This window comes from Nelumbo lutea, chromosome 4, assembly GCF_056320005.1.
Source record: "Nelumbo lutea isolate HS-2025 chromosome 4, American lotus-T2T, whole genome shotgun sequence".
NCBI classification, from domain to species: Eukaryota; Viridiplantae; Streptophyta; class Magnoliopsida; order Proteales; family Nelumbonaceae; genus Nelumbo; species Nelumbo lutea.
Window position 1 is genome coordinate 25,163,533 of NC_142687.1, and position 22,152 is coordinate 25,185,684.

Consider the following 22,152-nt stretch of genomic DNA (forward strand, 5'->3'; position numbering starts at 1 on the left):
CTACAATAACATGTAGATGTTGGTGACATATTTTGCAAGCTTTTGAAACTACTTTGTCTTTGGGGCTCTTCTTGATCCTTGACCCTTGAAAGCATTTCTACATGTGAAAAATGGGTTTTAACTTTTAAGGAAGGTTTTTAAAATCGGACTGGACAGAGAACCATTTTGGGGGCCATTCTTAGTCGAATGGTCTGACCATCTGGTTCGAACGAATGGTCCGTTCTGATTTAAAAAATAAAAAAATAATAAAAAATGATTAAAAACCATTGTTTAAGTCGACGGTTCGACCATGTCAGTAGTTCGCTGACTAAATCAATGGTTTTGGGCTAAAAAGTGTCCGGTCCAATTTTGAAAAGCATGCTTTTAAGTCAAAATTAAAATTGCAAAAGCACAAGTTAGAGGGTGTTTGGTGCATGGTTGTATACTTTGTATTCGCATTTCATTGGGTTGTATCTTTTTATGTAACAGTGCATTCTAGGAAGCCCTTTTCAGCAAATGAAAGACTTGCCATCCGAGCCCTACTGTGCTAACATAGTTCTTTCACACACTTGCACAAAGTCTGTAATATTGCCATCTGTTCTCTACAAGTCACGTATAGTGGTGGGTCAGTTTTAAATCTTGATAGGTGAGCACCGTGTAGGAGCAGCTAAGAAACACTATAAAAGCTTTGAATTAGAAGCAAAGATGACTGGGTGGAAGAAACCTAACAGGCTAACCCCATGGAAAGACCAAAAACTGGTCATATTATTTGATGTGGACATTATTCTTGATAATTTCTATCATCTCAGTAAGTTTGAGATAGATAGTCAAGTTAAAACAAAAATCATCATTGACCAGTTACTTAGATTGCGTTTGGTACATCATTGACCAACCTCTAGAAACGACAATGGTACCAAATACAACTTATAATTTATTCAAATAAACATTGTTAATATATTATGGGCCCAAACACTTATATGTTGAAGAGAATATCATCAAACCCATGTTTATCAATTTTTGAAGAAAAAAATTGTTCATTCTAATCAAGCTTCCTTCTTAGTAATCCATTACAGTGCAAATCAAATAAGGGAGATAGAAAACAAATAAGCAAAGGAAACCCAATCTAAAAGAAATACTCTCAATTCTTTGCAGTAATAAGTTCACTACCACATCACACACAAAGAAAACCATACCCACTTCCAACAAGGCAACAACTTTTCCTTTTCTTTTCTTTAAGATTACATGATACATGAAAGAAAATAGATATGCAATGTCATATGTCATCTTAGGGATGAAAAAAAAATGTCATATGAAATATAAATATGTAGATCACAAAACCTTATATTTAATATGTATTTGTACTGTACATATTTATATTTATACTCTTTCCAAACTGAGCCACAATTTAAAATGGGAATACAATTTTAAAATAGATTGAACCCGATAATATTTTCTCTTGAGATCCCACTTACAAGCCAAGTTGTTTTGTTTTTTAAGTTCAAAAGCTATCCTTACATACTATTACTCTATTAGAAGAAGGCATTGATCATCAAGCTCTATTTTGCTTACTTTACCTACCTAAGGCTGTGTTTGGTTTGTAAAGGTTTCCCTTCATTCTACTCTTTCCTTCAAACCAAATACATCATAAAGTTGAATGAAAGTTTTAAAATATATATATATATATGAAATTCCTCAAGTAATTTACCTGAATACTCTGTTTCTCTATTATTTTTCTATGAACCAAATACAGCTTAAGGGCATGGAAAGAGGAAGATGGTAACAGAAATGCTAGGCATACAAATTGTTTTTTATTTGTATGTCTTACGAAGCATCTTACACCACACATATGTGATGACATGGTGCCATTTTAAGTGGGTCCTGCAATTATAATTATAAGTACAAGTGGATCCTACAAATATAATTTTGGTAATGTCAAATCAAGCATAAAATTATAAAGGGTAATGAGGGAATAAAATTTCATTATTGCTCTATCCTTTTTCCCACCTGTATGATTTTTCGATAAATGTTGTAACTTGTCATAATATAGCTAGGTTAATTACTTATGTTCATCTTGTAAGCTATGGGCTATGGTACTCTAATATAATGTTATTTCTCTTGCTTATGACTCGATTCAACATATATGATTTAGAGTGGCCATTTCTTAATGAGCCCTCATGGGTTGGGCCTTGCTTGGAATTTATATATATAAGGCCCATGTTCCACTGTCACAAATCAACTGGCGAAAAGTTCTCCACCTCATATGGGTTGTCGCTTAAAATATCATCCTGATTCTATAATTTGTGTAGAGTTTAGAATCAATGTTGGAATACTCATTTCTGATATAGAGAGAAAGAGAGAAAGAAAGAAATAGGCCCAGGATATAATAGATGTAAAGCCCAACCTGGCCCAGCCCATGTAACTCCTAATCAGTAGCTGCTTCACCAACTGTTGTATTGTATCATTGTATGTCATAATTTCCTTCCCTTACCTAATTCCTAGTAGTACAATTACAAGTACATGGACCAGGTGAAAACAAACCCAATTCAATAATCAATGGGTTTGGCGTTAAACAGTTTGAGATCACCTGGGACGAATCAATTTTGGGTTTAACCCTGATTCAAATCATATGGGCAGGGACCCAGTCAGGCCTTAAGCAATACAATCTGAACCGTTCATAACAGGGTAGGGCATCTCGTCTTTCTCCTGCAACACTGGGAAAGTAATGAACAGAGTTTTCTTTGGCTGAAAAGATTCGGTTTATACTTAATTTTGGTATCAACTGCCAACTTAGGTTTGGCGTTTGGTTGGGTTGGGCTTTCTCAAAAGATCTTTTGAACCACAATAGAAATTAGAGCTTAGTCTGTTTGAACTTTTGTGTCGTGACAACGAAAAATGACCAAAAGGGTTTCTTCTACTTGCATTATATATTACAACCACAAGAGTTAGAAAGAGTTGTACGTTTTAGAAATTAGAATGGAATAGAAGTTCAGAGACAAAAATCAGAAAAAAAAAAAAAGAGAGAAAAAGTTCAATTGATGATGGGCGAAATTGGAGAGACATGTTTCAGTTCCATCTAGCATTTGGCTAGGCTGGACTAGCATTGCACCTTGTAGGCCCAATAGGTAGGTCATGTCATCATCATCATCTATGCCTTATCTTAACTATATGGGGTTGGTTACATAAATCCTATTTCGTCAATCTATTCTATTTAAAGTTATATCCATTATAAAATTATTAGTGTTTAAATTATTTCTTATTATTTCTAGCTATGTACTTTTTAGTCTACCCCAAATGCTTCTATCCCCTTCAATAGGTAAGTCATACATTACCCTTTAATTTAAAACCCACTAAATAGTGGGCTACTTTTGATCATGGGTTTTAGCTATGGGTGGATTCAAGTAGAGTCAAGCTGAATATCTAGCTATTTGAACTCGGCTCGCTTTATAAACCATCAAGCTTGAGCTCCAATTCGGCTTGAGTCAAAAGCTAGGATCGGTTCAAGCTTGATTGTGAGTCAAAAATATATAATTATTTTTATTTGACATATAAAAAAATTAAGAATTATGAAAATTAGTTATTATATATAAAATAAAAATATTATATATGTAATATTTTTTATTATGTATAATATTTTTATATTTGTTAGGCCCATGATGCTACTTCGCCTAGCCTGATTGAACCTAGCCCATTTCCACGCCTAAAAATTATTAAGGAAAATAACCTCTTCTCACCTTTCTAAAAAACCACTAGGAATGGCAACGAGGCGGTTTCAGGGCAGGGATCATATCCTCATCCCCGCCCTCGATTCTGAAATTAACCCCATCCCCATCCCCATCCCCGATCCCCGTCTGGGGCAAAATTTGTCCTCCATCCCCGATCCTTGATAAGGATGGGTTTCCCGTGAGGACTCGAATCTCTAAATTTTTTTCTAGATAATAGTTTTTTTTAATAAATTTACTTAAAATAAATAAAAATTTTAAATTATAAGTAATATTTTAAATATGTTAATATATATATATATATATAATCGAGGTCAGGGTAGGGCGGGGACCTCAATCCCCATCTCTGACCCCATTGGGTTGGGGAAGTCGAGTCCCAGTCAAGGATGGGGAAAATTGCCATCCCTGACCTCCCTTATCATGGTTTTTAAAACTGACCCGGTGATCGAACCGTTCTGACAAAAAAAATTAGAAAAATTGTCAAAACCGTTTGAACGGTTCGAACGGTTAACTCCCAGTTTAGCGGTTCGCTAACCAAAATCAACGGTTTTGGGGGGAAATCCGGTTTTTAGGGAAAACAAAACTGGTCACCTGACTGGTACCTAGTTTTTTTTGTCTGACCATCCAGTCCGGTCCGGTTTTGAAAACCATGTCCCTTATTAACTCACTTGGTAAGACAAAAATCATCCCATTCAGCTTAGTGCAATTTCATTTTGCACAGATGCGAAATTATGTGAGTGCAAATTAATCTAGTGCAGACTCGCTTTATTTTTGTTTAAGGTATTACCTTATTTTTCTATTTAGTATTTTACGATGCAGATGAAAAAATAAAACTTGAAACAAAAACAAAAAACAAGTTAACCCATAATTTGTATTTTTTATTTGCATTCCTATGCATTTATACTAGTGCAAGTGAAATTGCACCGCAATCAAACCGAAGAATTTGTGAAAAATGAAAGTGTCTTGTAAATGTATCAAAATTGTTAGCCTGTACATATATTAATATTCATTATCTATGATGGAATTATCAAAGTAAAAAAATTAAATAAAAAATAAAAATAAGGGTAAATTACAAATACCCTTTTATTTTATGGGGTTAGTGACAAAGACCCCCCTAAACTTTTATCATGCAACAAATACCCCTAGTCATTTAATTGTGATAATGGAATGCATTAAATTACCAAAATACCCACATGAATTTTCTTTATTTTCTTTTCATTACCCTTTTCTCTAAAACCTTAACCTAACCTAGCACATGTTTGGTTTTGTGGGCGTTTCCTGATAGGCATTTTGATAAATGCCACCGTGTCATCGCCAAATCAGCATTTATCCCATCATGTTCATCCGTACGCATAGGTATTTACAAAAGTTGGTTTTGATTTATGTGCATACCAAGTGCTGGGGGAAGCTTCATTTTAACGATTCCCCCAACGGTTGAGCAAATATTCACTATTTAGTTGATGTGGTGCCTAATGACGCCTATTTGTCAATAAACAGTTTATTAAATATTTTTTTCAGTTTTGAAGACAAATCAAGTACAAACGTTTAATTAATAAACGGAAGCTATACCAAACACATACCTAATCTTCACATTCCCTTTCCCGTCTTTGTTGCTTACCAATCACCATTTTTTCCTCTCCCTTTGCTTTTGCCTCTACCAAGGTTCAAAGTATCAGCCCATATTGGCCGATACATATTGTGCCAATGGCTTCCCAATATGCCCCTCCAGGGGTTGTATCATGCCAGACACTGGCTCAGAGGGCAGCCGGCCTTAAATCAACCCCTTTGAATCGGTTTTCAAAGAAAAATAAATAAAATTAAATAAAAAATACTTTGAACCTTGGCCTCTACCCACATCGGTGCCAACCAACACAAACCCTCAACATTCACAATTCCCCATTGTGCTTTGAGAGGTTGGACCTATTCCAACTTTTAATTAATAATAGTTAATTAAATAGTCTAGAGACTCTAAGCAACTAGAGTATTAAAACCTAGACTAAATATTAATCAATCATTAATTGTTTGTGAAGAATGAGTATAATTGCTTTAATAATTAGTTATTCAATCGTTCATTAAATAACTATAGTTGTATTAATTGTTCATTAAAAAGCTAGACTAAAGATTAATAGATAAATAAGCTAATTGTTCATTAATCATTCGAACGAAAAACTAAATCAAATTGAATTCAGTTAGGATCGATTCGATTTTAAATTATAGTCCAATATGGTTCAGTTGGGAGAGATAGTCAAACCAAATAGTCGATTGGGTCTTTGGCTCTAATTGAACCAAACCAACCGATTGTACACCCTTAATGTCGGATTCGATAAGATCTGGTAGGACTTTATCTGAATTCGAATCCTATCGAATCTCTGAATCTGACTTGATCTTACTTGTTTTTCTTTAAAAATGAATAGACTATTAAAAAAATAAAATATACCAATTTAAATAGAGAAAGAAAACAAAAAATACAAGTATTTTTTAATTATTTTCATCATATATACATGTTTTTTGTAAATAAATAAATAACATATATATATTTATAAATATATAACACATCGGATTGGATGCTTTTGAATTTGCACCCTTACTGAAACTTCCCCTTAAGTCAAGTAACTGCAACCACCTCCCCTAAACTTTAGGGAGAATGACGGTTCAGCTCAGGGTTAGAATTTTTAGGGCCAAAGTATAGTTGGGGTGGGTGCTAGCTCGGAATTGATGACAATTCACGAGCGGGCATTGGTGTGTAGAATGGGGGTTTTTGACATTTTGAATGTTTATAACTCTGTAGTGGAAATCATAAATCTACACTGGGCCTATCCATACTTCTCTGTAAACTTTATGATACAATTGCAATTAGACTCCCTTTGGTAGAATCTTCTAAAAATAGGAATGAAAATCTCCAAAATACCCATGTAGTACCATTGAGGTTGGTTTCTATGAAAAAAATAATGCAAACTTTATGAACAACAAAAACAAAGAGAATTTAAAATTATAGCTTTTTACCTTTGAGCAATTCGAAATGAAGGGCAAATTTGAAAAATAAATTAATTTCAGAAAAGAGATTGAAAGTATTTTTTTTACTGAATAGATTTGAAGGGTTTGGAGTAGTGATTTGTATGAAGAAAAAATAAAAAATAAACACTTTTGTTAAAAGTAAGTACATAGGTATTTTAGACATTTTATACCTAGAAGATTTTACTGAAAGCAATCTACTTGCAACCATGTCAGAAAGCTTAGGGAAAGTTATAGTAATTACAAAACTTCAATAGAGGTTTAAGCAACAATCAAAAATTTAAGAGGAGGTTTCAGGAAATTACCCAAAGATTTAATCAATTGTAAGGGTGAAAAAGTCAATTTTCTAAAACGTAGGGTATTTAAAAGAAGTTTTAAACAATAAGGGTGAGTAAGTCGATTTCCTATAACACTATAATTTAAGAGAATTGCCCGAAAACCTAAATTTCGCCGCGCAGGGTACGCGCCATCGAGATCCAGACGATCCAGACGATCCAGACGATCCATCGAAAGTTTTCAGTCTTCATTTCAACACAATCCGAAACGTTCTCTGGTTGTAGAACTCGCTAGTCGGTCCTATTTTGAACAATAAAAAATGGTAAGCGATTTGAAGTTCTTGAATCGGTTTATTCTTTTTCATGCAATTTGATGAAATTAGGGTTTCATTAGATCTCGGTTTCTCAACTTTGTCTCCTTTTATGTGAATAATTGCAAAAGATGTTCTGGTTTAACTGGTGAAATTAAGGGTTTATGATGATTGACCATTTTCCGATTTTTTTGTTTGTTTGTTTGTTTTTTATAAAGATCGTCCTTATTGGGGAATCGTTTGAAGTGATTGTATCGTCTTTGGTCGAATATAAATTCCTTGTTGTTTTCTCTAGCAGTCTAATGTTGATCTCAGAATGTTCAGATTCCTCAGTTTCCCACTATAGATTTAATGGAATTATTTGCGCTGTTGAAGAAAAACTGTTAGGGATAAAATAGTTTTACCAAATTACTACTGCAATGATTTGATGATGCTAGTTGGACTTTTTTTTTTCTTTTTTCGTGTACGATACAAGATGATATAGAATTCTTACCTATGATCATATATTGGGAATGAATCAATGAATTACAAACACTCTTGTGCGTTTTTTTTTTTTTCCACTAATTGGGACCTTAACGCCTGCGAGGAAATTATTTCCTTGGGAATCAGGTTACTAGCATGTCATTAAGTCTCAGTTTGGAAGGAATACAAATGCAAATATGTAGAGTGCAAAACCTTATATTTTGTATTATTTTGCATGTATTTGTACTGTACATAGTTGCATTTGTACTCTTTCCAAACTGAGACTAAGATTCTGGTCTAAAATTTGCACCGGCACATCCTTATAATAAGGGGTAAACATATAGTTTGATATTTTTCAAGTTCCTTTAGTGGAAGAGTTTGAAGTTTAACTAGGTATGGTTTTGCTTTCTTATATGAAAGGAGCAAACCTAGATGTTAATTTTCATTATCATTTATAGCGATTGAAGTGTTTATTCTAGTATCTTGTTAGACATCCTTCATATATTTCCCCTTCTATTTTTATTCTCCTTTTGATTACTCAAGTTTCTTTGTTTGGTTTATTGCAGTCTTCCCTTGCAGCTGCTAGAGCAGACAATTTTTACTATCCTCCAGAATGGACTCCAAAGCAGGTAAATACGAAGTTCGTATTACTTTATTCTAACCAATGTTTTAAAACACGGAGGCGTGACGCGAGGCGTTCCACTACCTAGAGGCATGAACATAAGATGCGTAAGCCTCCCGAGCACAAGGAGGTGTAAGCCTCAAGAGGAAGAAGGGGGAGGAAGGGTGATCTCATTTTTTCTTTATTTTTAATAAAAATCTTTTATATTAAGAAGAATAAAGATGCATAACACTAGTTGAAAGGGTGGTCTTGTCGAAGCGGCGGGGGCAGACCACTTTCTTTCCCCTTATCTTTTCTTCCTTTCCCTTCCATTTCCTTTTCTTTTCTTTCATTTTCTCTTTTTTTTTTCTTCTCTTTCTTTTTCTTTCCCTTCCCTTTTCTTTTCTGTTCCTTTCCTTTCCTTTTTTTTTGTCTTTTTATATGAGGTGTGCATGAGGCACATGCATAGTTTTCAAGGTGCCAAGGCGAGGTTAGGCGATTGGGGGGCACCTTGTCGCCTAGGCGATGGATTTTTTTTTTATGTTAGAAACATAGATCCTAGGGTAGTTCCCTAGGTATCATAACCATATTTCTTTAATAATTATTCATGAGAAGAAAAGGAAAAAGGAAAATAAAATTCAAAAAATATAGGGGCTGTATTTGTTATAGGAAAAGAAAAAAAAATAAAAAGTATTGGTAGTAGTAGTAGTAGAAGAAGAAGAAGTAGAAGAAGAATATATGGAAGAGGAAAATGTGCTGATTAGTTAAAATTTTAAGTTCTTTATTACTTATTGGTTCAGGTTTTTAAGTCTTTGAGGGTTCAATACAGCATTTAACAATGTTTGTGTTGATTAAACCCTAATAAATAAGAAAACAATAAAAAGAAATTAGTTTATAAACACACAAAACAATTATTTTAGTTTAATAATGTCTATTTTATAATTATAATCTCAAAAAAAATGAATAAAAAAGAATTTTATAGTATGAAGTAGAAAACTGCTTGGCGATTAGGCGAGGCGAGCCTCAAAGGTGCCTTGTCGCCTAGGCACCCGCCTTGACAACTATGGGTGCATGAGGCGTACGCCTCTAGCACGCTTCAGAGGTGTCAACGCCTCACCTGGAGGCGCGCCTCTAGGCGTACACCTCCCACGCCTTTTAAAACACTGATTCTAACATTATATAAGTGAAAGCTTTTGATTTTATATTTTGGTATTCTGGAATCTCACAATTCTTTCCTTTTTAGGGTTCTTTGAACAAGTTTCATGGGCAACATGCTTTGAGGGAGAGAGCAAGAAAGATAGACCAGGGCATTTTAATTATAAGGTATGGAGTTATACATACTTTATAAAGTATTTACTTGTTTTTATCTCAAAATTGACTTTGTTGTTTTGTTGCACTTGATGATACACCCAATCCATGCATCTCCATGGATATATTTCATGTTAATAGATAAAAAGATGGTAAATGTTAAGAAATGATTAAGGACTTAATGTAACAGAATATGTAGCTTTGTCCAACCCTAAATGGTTGGGATTAAGGTTGAGTTAATTGAGTATGAAAAATTGCATCAGATCTATATTTGTATTTCTAATTCACTAAGGCTGTGTTTGGTTTGAAGGAAAAGGTAGGGAAGCCTATACAAACCTTGAATAGGTTTCCATACCTTTCCCTTCCTTTCCCTACCTTTTCCTTCAAACCAAACACAGCCCAAATTACACGATCTTTAGAAGATTGAAAGATTTAGCAATATAATTTTGTGCATAAACCTTTTGACATAGTGGGTCTTTGGAGCTAAATCATTGCCAGACTAACTCTTGACGCCCAGATGCAATTATGGTTTTGAAGGATGTTACTAATATTGTTGAATTGTTGATACAAATTTTCTTCCTTAAAATCACTCTTAGAAGTTCCTATTACTTTTAAAAAGTAGTTTCTGTTGTCACGCTATCTAAATCTATTCAGCAACATCTAATAAAAGAAATCTATTGAGTAACGAGATTAAAAGTATTTATGAAGGCATAGCAGTACACCCATTCTTCCCCCATCAAAGGGAACTTAAAAGTATACATTGTCCTGTAACCATTTTTTGGCTAGCCTTAAATCATATAAGAGATGCGCCTTAAGGAGGAACCACGTTTCATGTGCATGTTTACTGTGTTGAAGGGATGCTTTATCATGATGTCTAACCCAGGTCAAAATCATTTGTTTCAGGTTCGAGATGCCCTTCAATGTATGGTGTGGTGGATGCAATTCTATGATTGCAAAGGGTGTAAGGTTCAATGCAGAAAAAAAGCAAGTGGGAAACTATTATTCTACAAAGGTATAAGAGGTTGCTTGTGCACCAAGGATCATAACATGTGACATGTTGCATATGTATGTTGAATAGTTATGCATATGGCATTTTGGTGATTTTTGACATACATGGGGTGATTGGCCCTTTGAATTTTTTACCAATCCCTTAGCGAACCCAAAGTTAGAGGATCAATCATGGCGCTATCCAAGCATCCAACCATAAATTAACCATCTCTACCATTTTTTGTTGCCAATAACTTATTGACCATATATTGATCCAAGTCAGAGGGGATTTCTTTCATGTTGCTGGAACTAGGTTAATAATGTAACTTCTACTCGTCTTCTTCAGATATGGAGCTTTTCCATGAAATCAGCATGCTGCAAACATGAAATTGTTATCCAGACAGACCCTAAAAATTGCGAGTATGTGATCATTAGCGGGGCACAGCGCAAGACAGAGGAGTTTGACATTGAGGATGCAGAAACATTTGCACTCCCAGCTGATGAAGGTTGGCTTTGACATCAAAGAATTTGACACTTATTGGGTTGTAAACTTTGTTCTGCTGATTGCTAATTTCATTGAATGTTTCATGTTTCAGAAAGAGGCAAGCTTTCAGATCCATTTTATCGTCTAGAGCACCAGGAAGAAGATTTGCAGAAGAAGAAAGAGACTGAACCGGTATTAGTGCGGCTTCAACGGGTATCTGATGCCAGGCATTCAGATGACTATGCACTTAACAAGACCCTTCGTGCTCAGTTAAGGGTATGAACATGTTTCACTGGGCTACTTTTCCTTTGTCATTGCCTTTTTTTAATAATGGTAGTAGTAATTTGACTCCAATTTATGATTCATTCAGAATCAGAAGAAAAGGGTTGCTGAAGAGGAGATTGTCTCTAGGAAAATGGGCTTGGGAATACGTCTACTTCCAAAATCAGAAGAAGATGCTTCTATAGCTGCACATGTGAAGTTCTCTTCCAAATTTGAAGGGAACAAGAAAGAAAAGCGTGCGGCAATAAATTCTGCATCAATTTTCCCCGAATCAGGGAAAAAGAGGTTAGAGCTCGAGGCTAAGAGGAGGAAAATAAAGGCAGTTGCAGCATCCAACTTGCTGACAGGGGGGTTCAAGCCTTCACCGTGGTCTAAAGTTCCCAGTTCTACAGCATCCACCTTGCAGAAGGGAAAGTTTGTGGCTGCAAGACGTGCATAAGCATCATTTCGTGTTTCATGAAGATTATTATACCCCTCAAGGTCATAATCGCAGAATAGGTGGTTTCCACCAGGATTTGTGAGTTAGTCTTGCTGTTTCTGCCCCCCAACTGATGAATAGGCCTGTTGGAGCTTGTAACACGACAGGTTTTATATATATGGAGTGTATGACATGCACAGGGGGGGAAGGGGAAGGAACCGGGAAAGCTTTCGATTCATTTGTTTGTATATTTTGGCTAGAAAATAACGAGAGCGGATTTTTTTCTCTTCATTCTCTTCGTTCAGGCGGTTAGGCCAGTCTAAACGTGAAGGCAATTCCAAGTTCCAAGTTCCAACAATCCGGGATTCAATAGGTCACAAGGTCTGTGGGGTCTCAAATTGGCTGACCTACCTGAAGCAAACCTTCTCCATCTTGACCTGGATCAGAAGTACAAAGCAAAAATACAGAATTACCGGTACGAAATCACTAAATTGAGATGGGGAATCAACACACGTGCTGGGCGAATTTTAGAGATTTAATTTTTTTTCTTTTGCTACATGGGGCTGTAGGAGACCTCAACTAGGCCGTTGGCACCTTTTGTTAGAGATTAAGAGGGTGTTTGGTTCTGTTTACGCATATGACTGGCTGTTTATTTATGTCTTCATTTTAAATGTTTATTTGTATTTTTTCATTTTAAACGTTTTTTATTCTTCACCTCAGGTTAATACCCATTAAAGTGTGACATATCAGTATTTGGTTTCAAGAAACGCGGGCGTTGGGGGAAATAAGAATTTGGCATTTCTTCAAATGCTCTATGCACAAAAATCAAGACATCCGTTTTTTACAGTTTATTTGATAAACAGTGAAATCAAACAGTTCATTTTATTTCATATGCAATAAACGCCAATGCCTATGTGATGCTGATGTGTCGGTATTTTTTCAATAAACGTCAAACACATACTAAATACTTGTTACAAAGAAATATAAAAAATCTACCATCAATGTTGAATTTCAACAAGAGGTGAAAAATAAAGTGCCAAACCCATAGGTGAGTTTAGTAGACAAAATATTGGCATCTAAAAGATGGCAACATAGTTGGTAGTCCATACCCATAAGGGCTTCTCCAAATTGTTCACAACATAATGTTTCAGTCCGACATCACCAGCCATGTGGCAAAGTCCATTGATTCCTTTATACAGACCATGAAAAACAAGAGCATGTGCAAAGGGGGTTTAAATGCCGTCTATTGAAGTTGGGAACATATTTTCAAATTCGTAAATCTTCATAGTTCATACATCTTGCTACTACATATATCTGTTTCCAAGGGGTCCAAAATAGCCAAATAGGCCCGCTGGGACGATTAAAACCCCAGGTATAATCCAATCACTACTTACGAGTTACGACACCTAACCGTAGGCAAATGCCTCCGCATACTCTCTTCAAGAGCCCAATTATGTCACATCCTCACACAAGAACTCCTCCCATCCGATCACCTTCACATGGCATCCAGGATATAACCATCTCATTTTGCTTTTCACACGGTCTGTACATATGTCATCAGAAATCTTAATGCTTCGGTAACTTCGGTACATCCCCAGTCAGCAACAAATAAGCAACTCATGCAACACGAAGACAAAGGTGAAGTGCTAAGTGCACGCTAAAGCTTTAAAGCTACAGCAGTTGCATAAATCATGAGATTTTTAGAGGGTGAAGTGCTAAGTGCACGCTGTGAAAGGCCTGCCTTCTGGCACCACATTTTTTCTTAAATTTTGATCAGCAACAGAATGAGGACTTTTATTAAATCAGAAGAGAAATATACAAATATTCTGAGTAGCCTCGACTACCCCAAGATCTTAGGACAACAGAATCCTTTTCTTACAGTTACAACTGAGCCCAAAAGCAATTACCTCTATTGACACCGTGTTTAGCAAAATGATAAGCTAGGCTGTTTGCTGATCTAGAAACCCACTACAGAACCATCAGCAAATCTTCAACTTTTTAATCTCATTCCTGAAGTACCACAGAACCCTTATCACTGTCTTTCAGCCAACTTATGATCACCTTCGAATCTCCTTCAACCACCAACTTCCTTATCCCTATCTCCCATGCTTTTTCGACCCCAAATACAGTGCCTTCAGTTCTGCACCCATGGAGTCCTGGCACCACATCTAACTTCCATGACAAACTTGTAGGTGGAATACCAAAGCATATGTTAACCTTCCTCCCAATCTATGTCATCTTCATCATCTCCAGATGCATCAGCTTGAATGTTCAAGTCATTCAGTTTATGACTTCCACCTGTATTGCCTGTAAAGAGAATAAAAAGAAAGTTAATTGTCGGTGAATCTATAAGAATTCAATTACCAAAGAAAATGCCCACCCTACTTGATCACTTTTAGAGCAATCTAATCTCATCAAACTTAAAAATGTGGTTGCTTTTTAAACAAATACCTTTAGTTGTACTATTACCATGATCATAACTCATGTCATAAATGAAATTTAGCCGACATGTCAAGGAACTGACAAATTTGCAAACATGCAATAGATGAAAAGAAGTTAGTCACACTAGCTAAATGAATTACAAAAAATACCGACAAAACAATCACTTTGAACTCTGCTTTGGTAATTTTGACAACTCTTGATAAATAGCTCCTTAATAACTTCACCACAAGCATTTCTAGAAGTCAGTAGAAATTTTCAAAACTGTGCCATAGATGAGGTCAGCATAATTGCTTTGGAATCCACACCCTCTAAAGAAAGCCTTAATGACTCCATCCCAAGAAATTCTTTTAGGTGTCACGATCTGGAAATTTTTAAGTATGTTGCCATAGATGAGGTCATCCAAATTGCTTAGGAATCTATTCTCCTGAAAGTCATCAAATTATTCCAAAGCAATAAGCTAATGAATTGCAAATGGCCATAAGGCTTCTACACCAGTGTTATCAGACGACAAGCATGACACAAGGCATTCCATTTTCTTGGAACTATAAAGCCTTAAGGCATAGGGTGTAAGCTTCATTTGTAAACCATTGGCAATCTTTAGACTGATGCTTTGACCTCCAGTGGTCATCGGGTGATCCCTAGCAATGGTCCCCAATGTCTCATGCCAGAACAAAAAGTGTTTCTTTCAACCTAAAACATTAGCTTTCCCATCTCCATCAGTGTTGGTAAAGTGAAAGGGCCAAAGTACTTGATGAATGATATTTATATTGGGACAATAAAAAAGAAAATATGATTAAACAACAAAAAAATATTTGATATTTGTAGAGAGAATGGGCCGAATGGCCCATAGGATGTTCTTATTTATTTATGTTTCTGTTTCTTTTGTTAATGGGCCTTTAACTAATGGGCCTTTTATGTTTCTTTATGTTTATGCTTAATTAAGTTAATCGCCCAATTAAAGGCCTCTCTATAAATACCAAAACTTTGTAAATTATTTTTTTAATGAAAAGGATTAGGGAAGGGAGTAATGTTCGATTAACCATTCTCCCAAAACCCTATTGCCACCAACTTCTTCTTCTTCTTCTCTCTTTGCTGCTGATATCTAATCCTTTTTCACAACTCTTAAAATCAGTCCTCACATTCTTTTGGACTGTTTTTCTTCTTGGTATCAGAACGGGCTTTTTTCTTCTCTTTCCTTCCTTTTTTTTTCCCATACACGGTGTGTATGGAGAGCTGAATCAAATGAGTGATTGAAGAAACTATTCATCCCAGCTGTTAGTGGTTTTTTTGGAGAGAAGGATGCTGTCTTGGTCATCATTCTGACAGCCCCCGGAGTTTTTTGCCCAAAACCCTAATCAACTGGAGAATTCTGATTGCGGGCCCCACAGGGAGCTTCACCTTGGCACTCAGTGACTAAGGGAGTTCTTCCTCTTTATCTTGAAGATTGATCCAAGCCTTGTGGTGTTCTGTGAAGCCTACAGGGAGCGAATGCTGTTTTCTTATTTCTCTCGGGTTCTGGGTGAGACGCAGCTGGCAGATATGACTTCATAGAGGTTGGCACTTGGTGTCTGATTTTTCTCTGTCTTCCTTTTTTATCATTTGAAGCTATTTGAAGTTCTTATGGAGCTATTTGAGGAAGATGGATATCTCAGAAGTTGAAAATAAGTGTGGCGCAGAATCTGGACAGGTTCCGGGAGCACCCGTAGACTCACTATTGGCTGTGACCACAGTCAAGCTCGATGGAACTAACTATCTAGCATGGTCACAGTCGGTAAAAATACATGTTTGTAGTAGAGGCAAGTGGGAGTATATCTCCAGGAGCAAGAAATCACCCCCGGAAGATGACCCATCTTATGAGAAATGGATGCAAGAGAATTATGCTGTTATTAGATGGTTAGTGAACTCAATGCAACCACAAATTAGTCAACATTATTTATGGATGAATTCAACTAAGGAAATATATAGTATTGCTGAAACTTATTTACAAAAACCGAATCTGACCAGGGCATATAAGTTAAGGAGTGATGTGAATAATCTAAGGCAGGGGGAGAGACTTTTAGCAGTATACTTTTCAATGCTGAAATCCCTATGGCAAGAGATAGACCTAATGGAAACTATTGTCTGGGAAAGCACGAATGATGCTGAGACATACAGGAAATTAGTTGAGAGAAATAGGGTATTTGATATCTTGACAGGGCTGAATCCCGAGTTTGACATTACCAAACAAAATATCATAGCTAAGGACAATGTATCTTTGTCCCAGGCCTATGCCATGGTGAGTAGTGAAGAGAGCAGGAGGCTGGTCTAGGTTCAAGGGACCATCCCAAGTGACCATTTTGCTAATCTGGGGCTGAAATCAAAGGTGACTACAGGCAGTTCAGGTGGTTTAGGGAAAAGGGAAGTTATATGTGAGTACTACAATAAACCAAAACATACAAAGGATAAATGTTGGAAACTACATCCCGAACTCCTTCCACCTTGTTTTCAAAAGAAGGTTGATAATGGGAAGTCAGGAAGTGCCAACATAGCCACAGTCCCAGATAATGACAGGTGCTTCACATATGAGAGGACTGCTATTGAGCAGTTAGCAGTTATTAAGGCAGAATATGAGAAGTATGGGAGGATGATTAGTTTCCTTAAGAGTGCAGCCTCCTCCTCCAACCCTCTAGGCAATCTAACTGCTTCTACATTTGCACATTCAGGTATACATGCTACTGCTAATCATGCAACTATCTCAGGTAATCGTAGGATCCCTTGGATTATTGACTCTAGTGCTTCTGATCATATGAAAAGCCTTTCCACTTTGTTTATTTCTTATGATTTGCTTCCTGGTCGTGATAAGATTACCCTAGTTGATGGCTCACTTGTTCCTATCTCTGGCAAGGGAACCATCAAGACTACAGACTCTTCTTCTCTTTCTTTTGTTCTTCATGTCCCTAGACCAAATACTAATTTATTGTCTGTGAGTAGCCTAATTAAATCCTTGAATTGCAGTGTAACCTTCTTCCCTTCTTATTGTGTTTCTCAGGACCTGAAGTCTCAAAAAGTGATTGGGAGTGGCCATGAGGCGAATGGAATATACTTGCTGGATACTCCTGGACAAAGCCAAGGACAACCTGGGAAAGTTGCTTTTGGATCTACCTCTTCAGAGTCTGTTAGTTGTGTCATGTTATGTCATTTTCGTTTGGGTCATTTATCTTTTTCTGCTTTGAGTCATTTTGTTAGAGGCACAAGGGGGCAGTAACTACAAGTATATTCTAGAAGGAGAAGAAGGCCGCCTCAGCATAAGGAAGCCAGTGCAAAGACAGTTGGAATTAACTGAATCAACTTGGAGTTAACCAAATTAAACAAGTTGGTAAGTTGCTATAATTCTGTTGTAAATCAGTTAAGGCCACCTCAACATAATGAAGCCAGTGCAAAGACAGTTGGAGTTAATCAAACAAGTTGGCAAGTTGTTATAATTCTGTTGTAAATCAGTTACATTGAAGGCAAGATTGAACATAAATGCAGACGTGTACTTACAATAAGAAGATTTGATCTCTTTCTCTCTTCACTCTCACTTTCCCCTATTCTGGAGGTTATCCTCCCTCGAAGAGGATCTGAGTTTGGCAGCTACCCAACAATTGGTATCAACAAGGGTTCATGGGTGGCCTGAAACTGCATCGCTTGGCAGCTTCACCGGCGGCCTAAAGGAAGAAATAAGAATAGAAGTGAAGTCACTCCAACCCACCTCCCTATCGGAGGCAATGGGTTTGGCAAGATTGCAAGAAGAAAGATTCAATCGACTGAACACATTCAACTCTGGACCACAGTCTTGGAACCGACAACTAAACCAACCAGGTAATCCTTCTATCCTGGGATCCAACCCGACAGTCACAAGAAATCAGACACATGGGCAGGCTGAAAATCCTCAACCTAAGACCCAAGCCATTGTACCCACCCCAGTGCCATTAAGAAGATTATCTTGAGCAGAGATGCAAGCCCGAAGAGATTGCGGCCTTTGTTATAACTGCGACGTTAAGTTCGGTCCAGGCCATAAATGTAAGAATCCCCAACTATTCTTACTACAGACAGATGAAGCTGAACCTCAGGAGGAAATCCCTTACACACCCATTGCAATACCTACTGAGTTAGAATTTGAGGATGAGCCAGACCCACCCGAGATATCCTTTCATGCGTTAACAGGACTGACCTCCACCCAGACAATGAGAGTGGTTGGATCAGTACAGGGTCAAGCAATTTCAGTTCTAATTGACAGTGGGTCATCTCTCAACTTTGTGACCCAAATGGCAGCCAAACAATTGGGCCTAATACAAGAACAGGTGTTGCCATTCAATGTACATGTAGCAGATGGCAACAACATCAGTTGTGATAGCATATGCAGAGGGGTCCACCTAAAGTTACAGCAACATTCATTTCTAGTGGACCACCATCCATTAGAGATGAGCGGAGCTGATGTGGTATTAGGTTTGCAGTGGCTACAACAGTTGGGACCGGTTGTATGTGATTGGTCAAGACTAACAATGGATTTCTCCATTAATGGACAGAAGTATCATCTGAACGGGGTGGATAAGAGTGCACCACAACAAGAAGAACTAAGAGCCATCCTCAAGACTAGTTGCAGTGAAGGGCAAACCCTCCTATTGCATATGGGATTGAATACCAGCCCAGTTTTAACCAGTCCAAAGGAAGCAGCCACACCACTAGAAAATCAACAAGGACTCCAGCGGTTACTCAACACCTATTCAGATGTCTTTCAAGAACCCAATCAACCACCTCCTTCCAGACCCATGGACCATAGAATTGAGATCATCCCAGGGGCAGCTCCATCAAATATTAGACCTTATCACTACCCCAGATTTCAGAGGGAAGACATGGAGAAAATTGTTCAAGAATTACTAGAGAAAAAATTCATACAGCCCAGTTCAAGTTCATATTCAGCACCCGTCCTTCTAGTCAAGAAAAAAGATGGAACATGGAGGTTTTGTGTAGATTATTGGGCTCTAAATCAGATCACAGTAAAGGACCAGTTCCCCATTCCAATCATTGACAAGCTATTAGATGATTTACATGCTGCTACCATATTTTCTAAGCTTGATCTATGAGCCGACTACCATCAAATTCAGATGCATACAGTAGATGTACCTAAAACGGCCTTCCGTACACATGATGGTCACTATGAATTTCTTGTCATGCCTTTCGGATTGACAAATGCACCAACAACCTTTCATACCATCATGAATGAGGTGTTCCGTTCCCACTTGCACCACTTTATTCTAGTCTTCTTTGATGACATCTTGGTATATAGTGTTGATTGGGCTTCTCATCTACAACATTTATCTATCACTTTGGAACTTCTAAGAAAACATCAACCATATGCAAAGGCTTCCAAATGTGTTTTTGGACAAAAACAAGTCCAATACCTACACCATGTGGTCAAAGAAGGGAAGGTCATGGCTGATCCGGAGAAAGTTGCTTGCATTCAACAATGGACAAAACCTACATCAGTCAAGGCCTTGGGGGCTTTTCTAGACCTCACAGGCTATTACAGGTGCTTTATGCCACATTATGCAAGGCTAATAGCACCACTCACCCAATTATTAAGGAAAAATGCATTTCAATGGAGTGAGCAAGCCCAGCAAGCCTTCACTAACCTAAAGCAAGCAATTTCCACACCATTCTTACACTCAGCCACTCCATTCTACTGAGGTGTATCTGGACAGCTTCGTTGAACTTGTATCCCATGACTTCTCAAACAGGATAAAAAGTCCCCATCAATGTATTCTTCCCTTGAATCTAAATGGAGAATACGTATATGAGACTTAAACTGGACTCATATCATAGCATGAAAAAGCCGAAATGTAGGATATACGTCTTATTTATGTCTTAGAAAGTAAATCCACGTATACCTGATGCAATCAACAATCAAAAAAATAAAGTACTTGTATCCAAGTTGAGAAATAATAAATTGTTAGTGTTGACTGTATAGGGATAGTTTAGTCTTTCTATTTATGTTTAAGCTGATGTTAATATTTATGTTAAGTGATGTGTCCCATACTTAAGTAGGGACATAATAGTCTTTTGTTTTATTAAATAGAAACATATAAATATAACCTGGCCGACTAGAAAGAGTGATTTTGCTCTCTAGTTTGAAATAGCCTTTTCCTTCTCTTCTCTTTTCTCTTCTTCTTTTCTTCTTCTCCTATTCTCTCTAGTACTTCTTCTAATATCTCTCTAATACTAATTCTAACAGGATTCTAGTGCAGATCAGAACTTTATCATGGTATCAAAGCAACTGTGACAAAATCAGATCTGCCCAGAATTCTGTTTTATCGCCATTCAGCCTAGGGTTTTTCAATTTTTCTTCATCATCTGTTGGAGATAGGGAAAGGAGCTGAAAATGAGTGGTCGCCCTCTCCTCTTAGAGGTTTTCATGCCTCCGGTCAATAGTTTGGTGGGTATTTGTGGTGGTTTGTAGGAAGCCCCCCTAATCGATGGTGAGAAGAGGGCTGTTTCAGGTGGTGCAGTGGACAGTCGAGTGCAGGTTGGGTTTTTGGTGATTAAATGTGTGGGTTATGTGGGTATTTCAGTGTGGATCAAGTGGTTGGTGAGTTGCTAGTGTTATGGTGTGTATTCAGGTAGTTGTGTGGTAGCTTTGTGGTGTGGAGAGTGAAGAAATCAGTGATGGGTATTGCTGAAATTGTGACTGTAGGTGGTTTTACTAGTGTGCAGTGTGGTGAGAAATGAATTAGAAAGAAAAAAAAATCAGATATTGGAGACAACAGTGAACACAAATCTAGTGTGATGGTTCCCATCAGCTACCTGAATGTCCAATCCAATCTAATAAATATTTTGGACCGGATTGGTCCAATGCAATATTGGTCCATCCAATCCGTCCAAATTAATTTTGGACTGGACGGAGTTCAATCCAAAACCGGTCCATTGATACCCTTACATGCAGGAGCACTTTCAAACAAAGGACCTTGGTAAATTAAAATACTTCTTGGGATAGAAGTAGCAATGTCTAAGCATGGTATTAATTTGTGCCAGAGGAAGTATGTTCTTGATTTGTTGGAGGAAGCAGGATTGTTAGGTGCCAAACCAGATGAAACACCTATGGAACCAAATACCAAGTTGAGCAGTGATATGGGTGAGGAGTTTGAAAATCCTGGAAGGTACAGGCGGTTGATGGGTAAGCTAAATTACCTAACCATTACTCGGCCATATATTTTATTTGCAATTAGTGTGATGAGTTAGTTTATGCAGAAACCCCGGGTTCTACATTGGGATGCAGTTCTAAGGATTGTAAGGTATTTGAAGGGAGCTCCTTGTTGTGGCTTGATATACAAGAGTGAAGGAAATCTTGAAATAGAGGGATAAACTGATGCTAATTGGGCTGGTTTTGTATCTAACAGAAGATCCACCACAGGTTATTGTACTTTCCTTGGGGGTAATTTGGTGACATGAAAAAGTAAAAAACAGACAGTTATAGCAAGAAGAAATGCAGAAGTTGAATATAGAGCCATGGCAGATACCACTTGTGAATTAGTGTGGCTGAAAAATCTTCTACAAGAGATGGGATATTCGATTGACATTTCAATGAAACTTTATTGTGACAACCAAGCTGCAGTCCACATATCTTCTAATCTAGTGTTTCATGAGAGAACAAAGCATATAGAAGTTGACTGTCACTTTGTGAGAGAAAGCGTGCTTAGTGGAGGATATCACATGCGTTAACACAGGGAGTCAATGGGCAAACTTATTCACCAAAGGGTTGAGTCGGGGAAGAGTGACTACATATGTAAACAAGCTGGGACTATACGATATATACTCACCAGCTTGAGAGGGAGTGTTAGTGTCAACTATATAGGG

At 37.2% G+C, this 22,152-nt stretch overlaps 1 protein-coding gene and 1 long non-coding RNA gene across 2 annotated transcripts in view; one reads left to right on the forward strand and one right to left on the reverse strand.

Moving 5' to 3' along the window:
* Nucleotides 1-7,095: 7,095 nt before the first annotated feature.
* Nucleotides 7,096-12,129, forward strand: LOC148854720 (coiled-coil protein (DUF572)). Its single transcript, XM_088983414.1, has 7 exons — nt 7,096-7,308; nt 8,325-8,387; nt 9,603-9,682; nt 10,571-10,679; nt 11,001-11,160; nt 11,251-11,414; nt 11,509-12,129. The coding sequence occupies exons 1-7, from the start codon at nt 7,306-7,308 to the stop codon at nt 11,857-11,859; spliced, it is 930 nt and encodes a 309-aa protein (XP_088839540.1). The 5' UTR covers nt 7,096-7,305; the 3' UTR covers nt 11,860-12,129.
* Nucleotides 12,130-12,907: 778 nt separating this feature from the next.
* The window catches only part of LOC148854721 (uncharacterized), a 46,331-nt gene continuing 37,086 nt past the window's right edge, over nt 12,908-22,152 (reverse strand). Inside the window, exon 4 of the long non-coding RNA XR_016112694.1 lies at nt 12,908-14,145. This is a non-coding gene — a long non-coding RNA (uncharacterized LOC148854721). The remainder of the gene's footprint in view (nt 14,146-22,152) is intronic.

What these genes read in the sequence shown, in the direction of transcription:
- LOC148854720 (XM_088983414.1), top strand. An exon ending in CAGAATGGACTCCAAAGCAG is followed by an intron (nt 8,388 to 9,602) that starts GTAAATACGAAG and finishes TTTCCTTTTTAG; the next exon opens with GGTTCTTTGAACAAGTTTCA. An exon ending in GAAACTATTATTCTACAAAG is followed by an intron (nt 10,680 to 11,000) that starts GTATAAGAGGTT and finishes CGTCTTCTTCAG; the next exon opens with ATATGGAGCTTTTCCATGAA.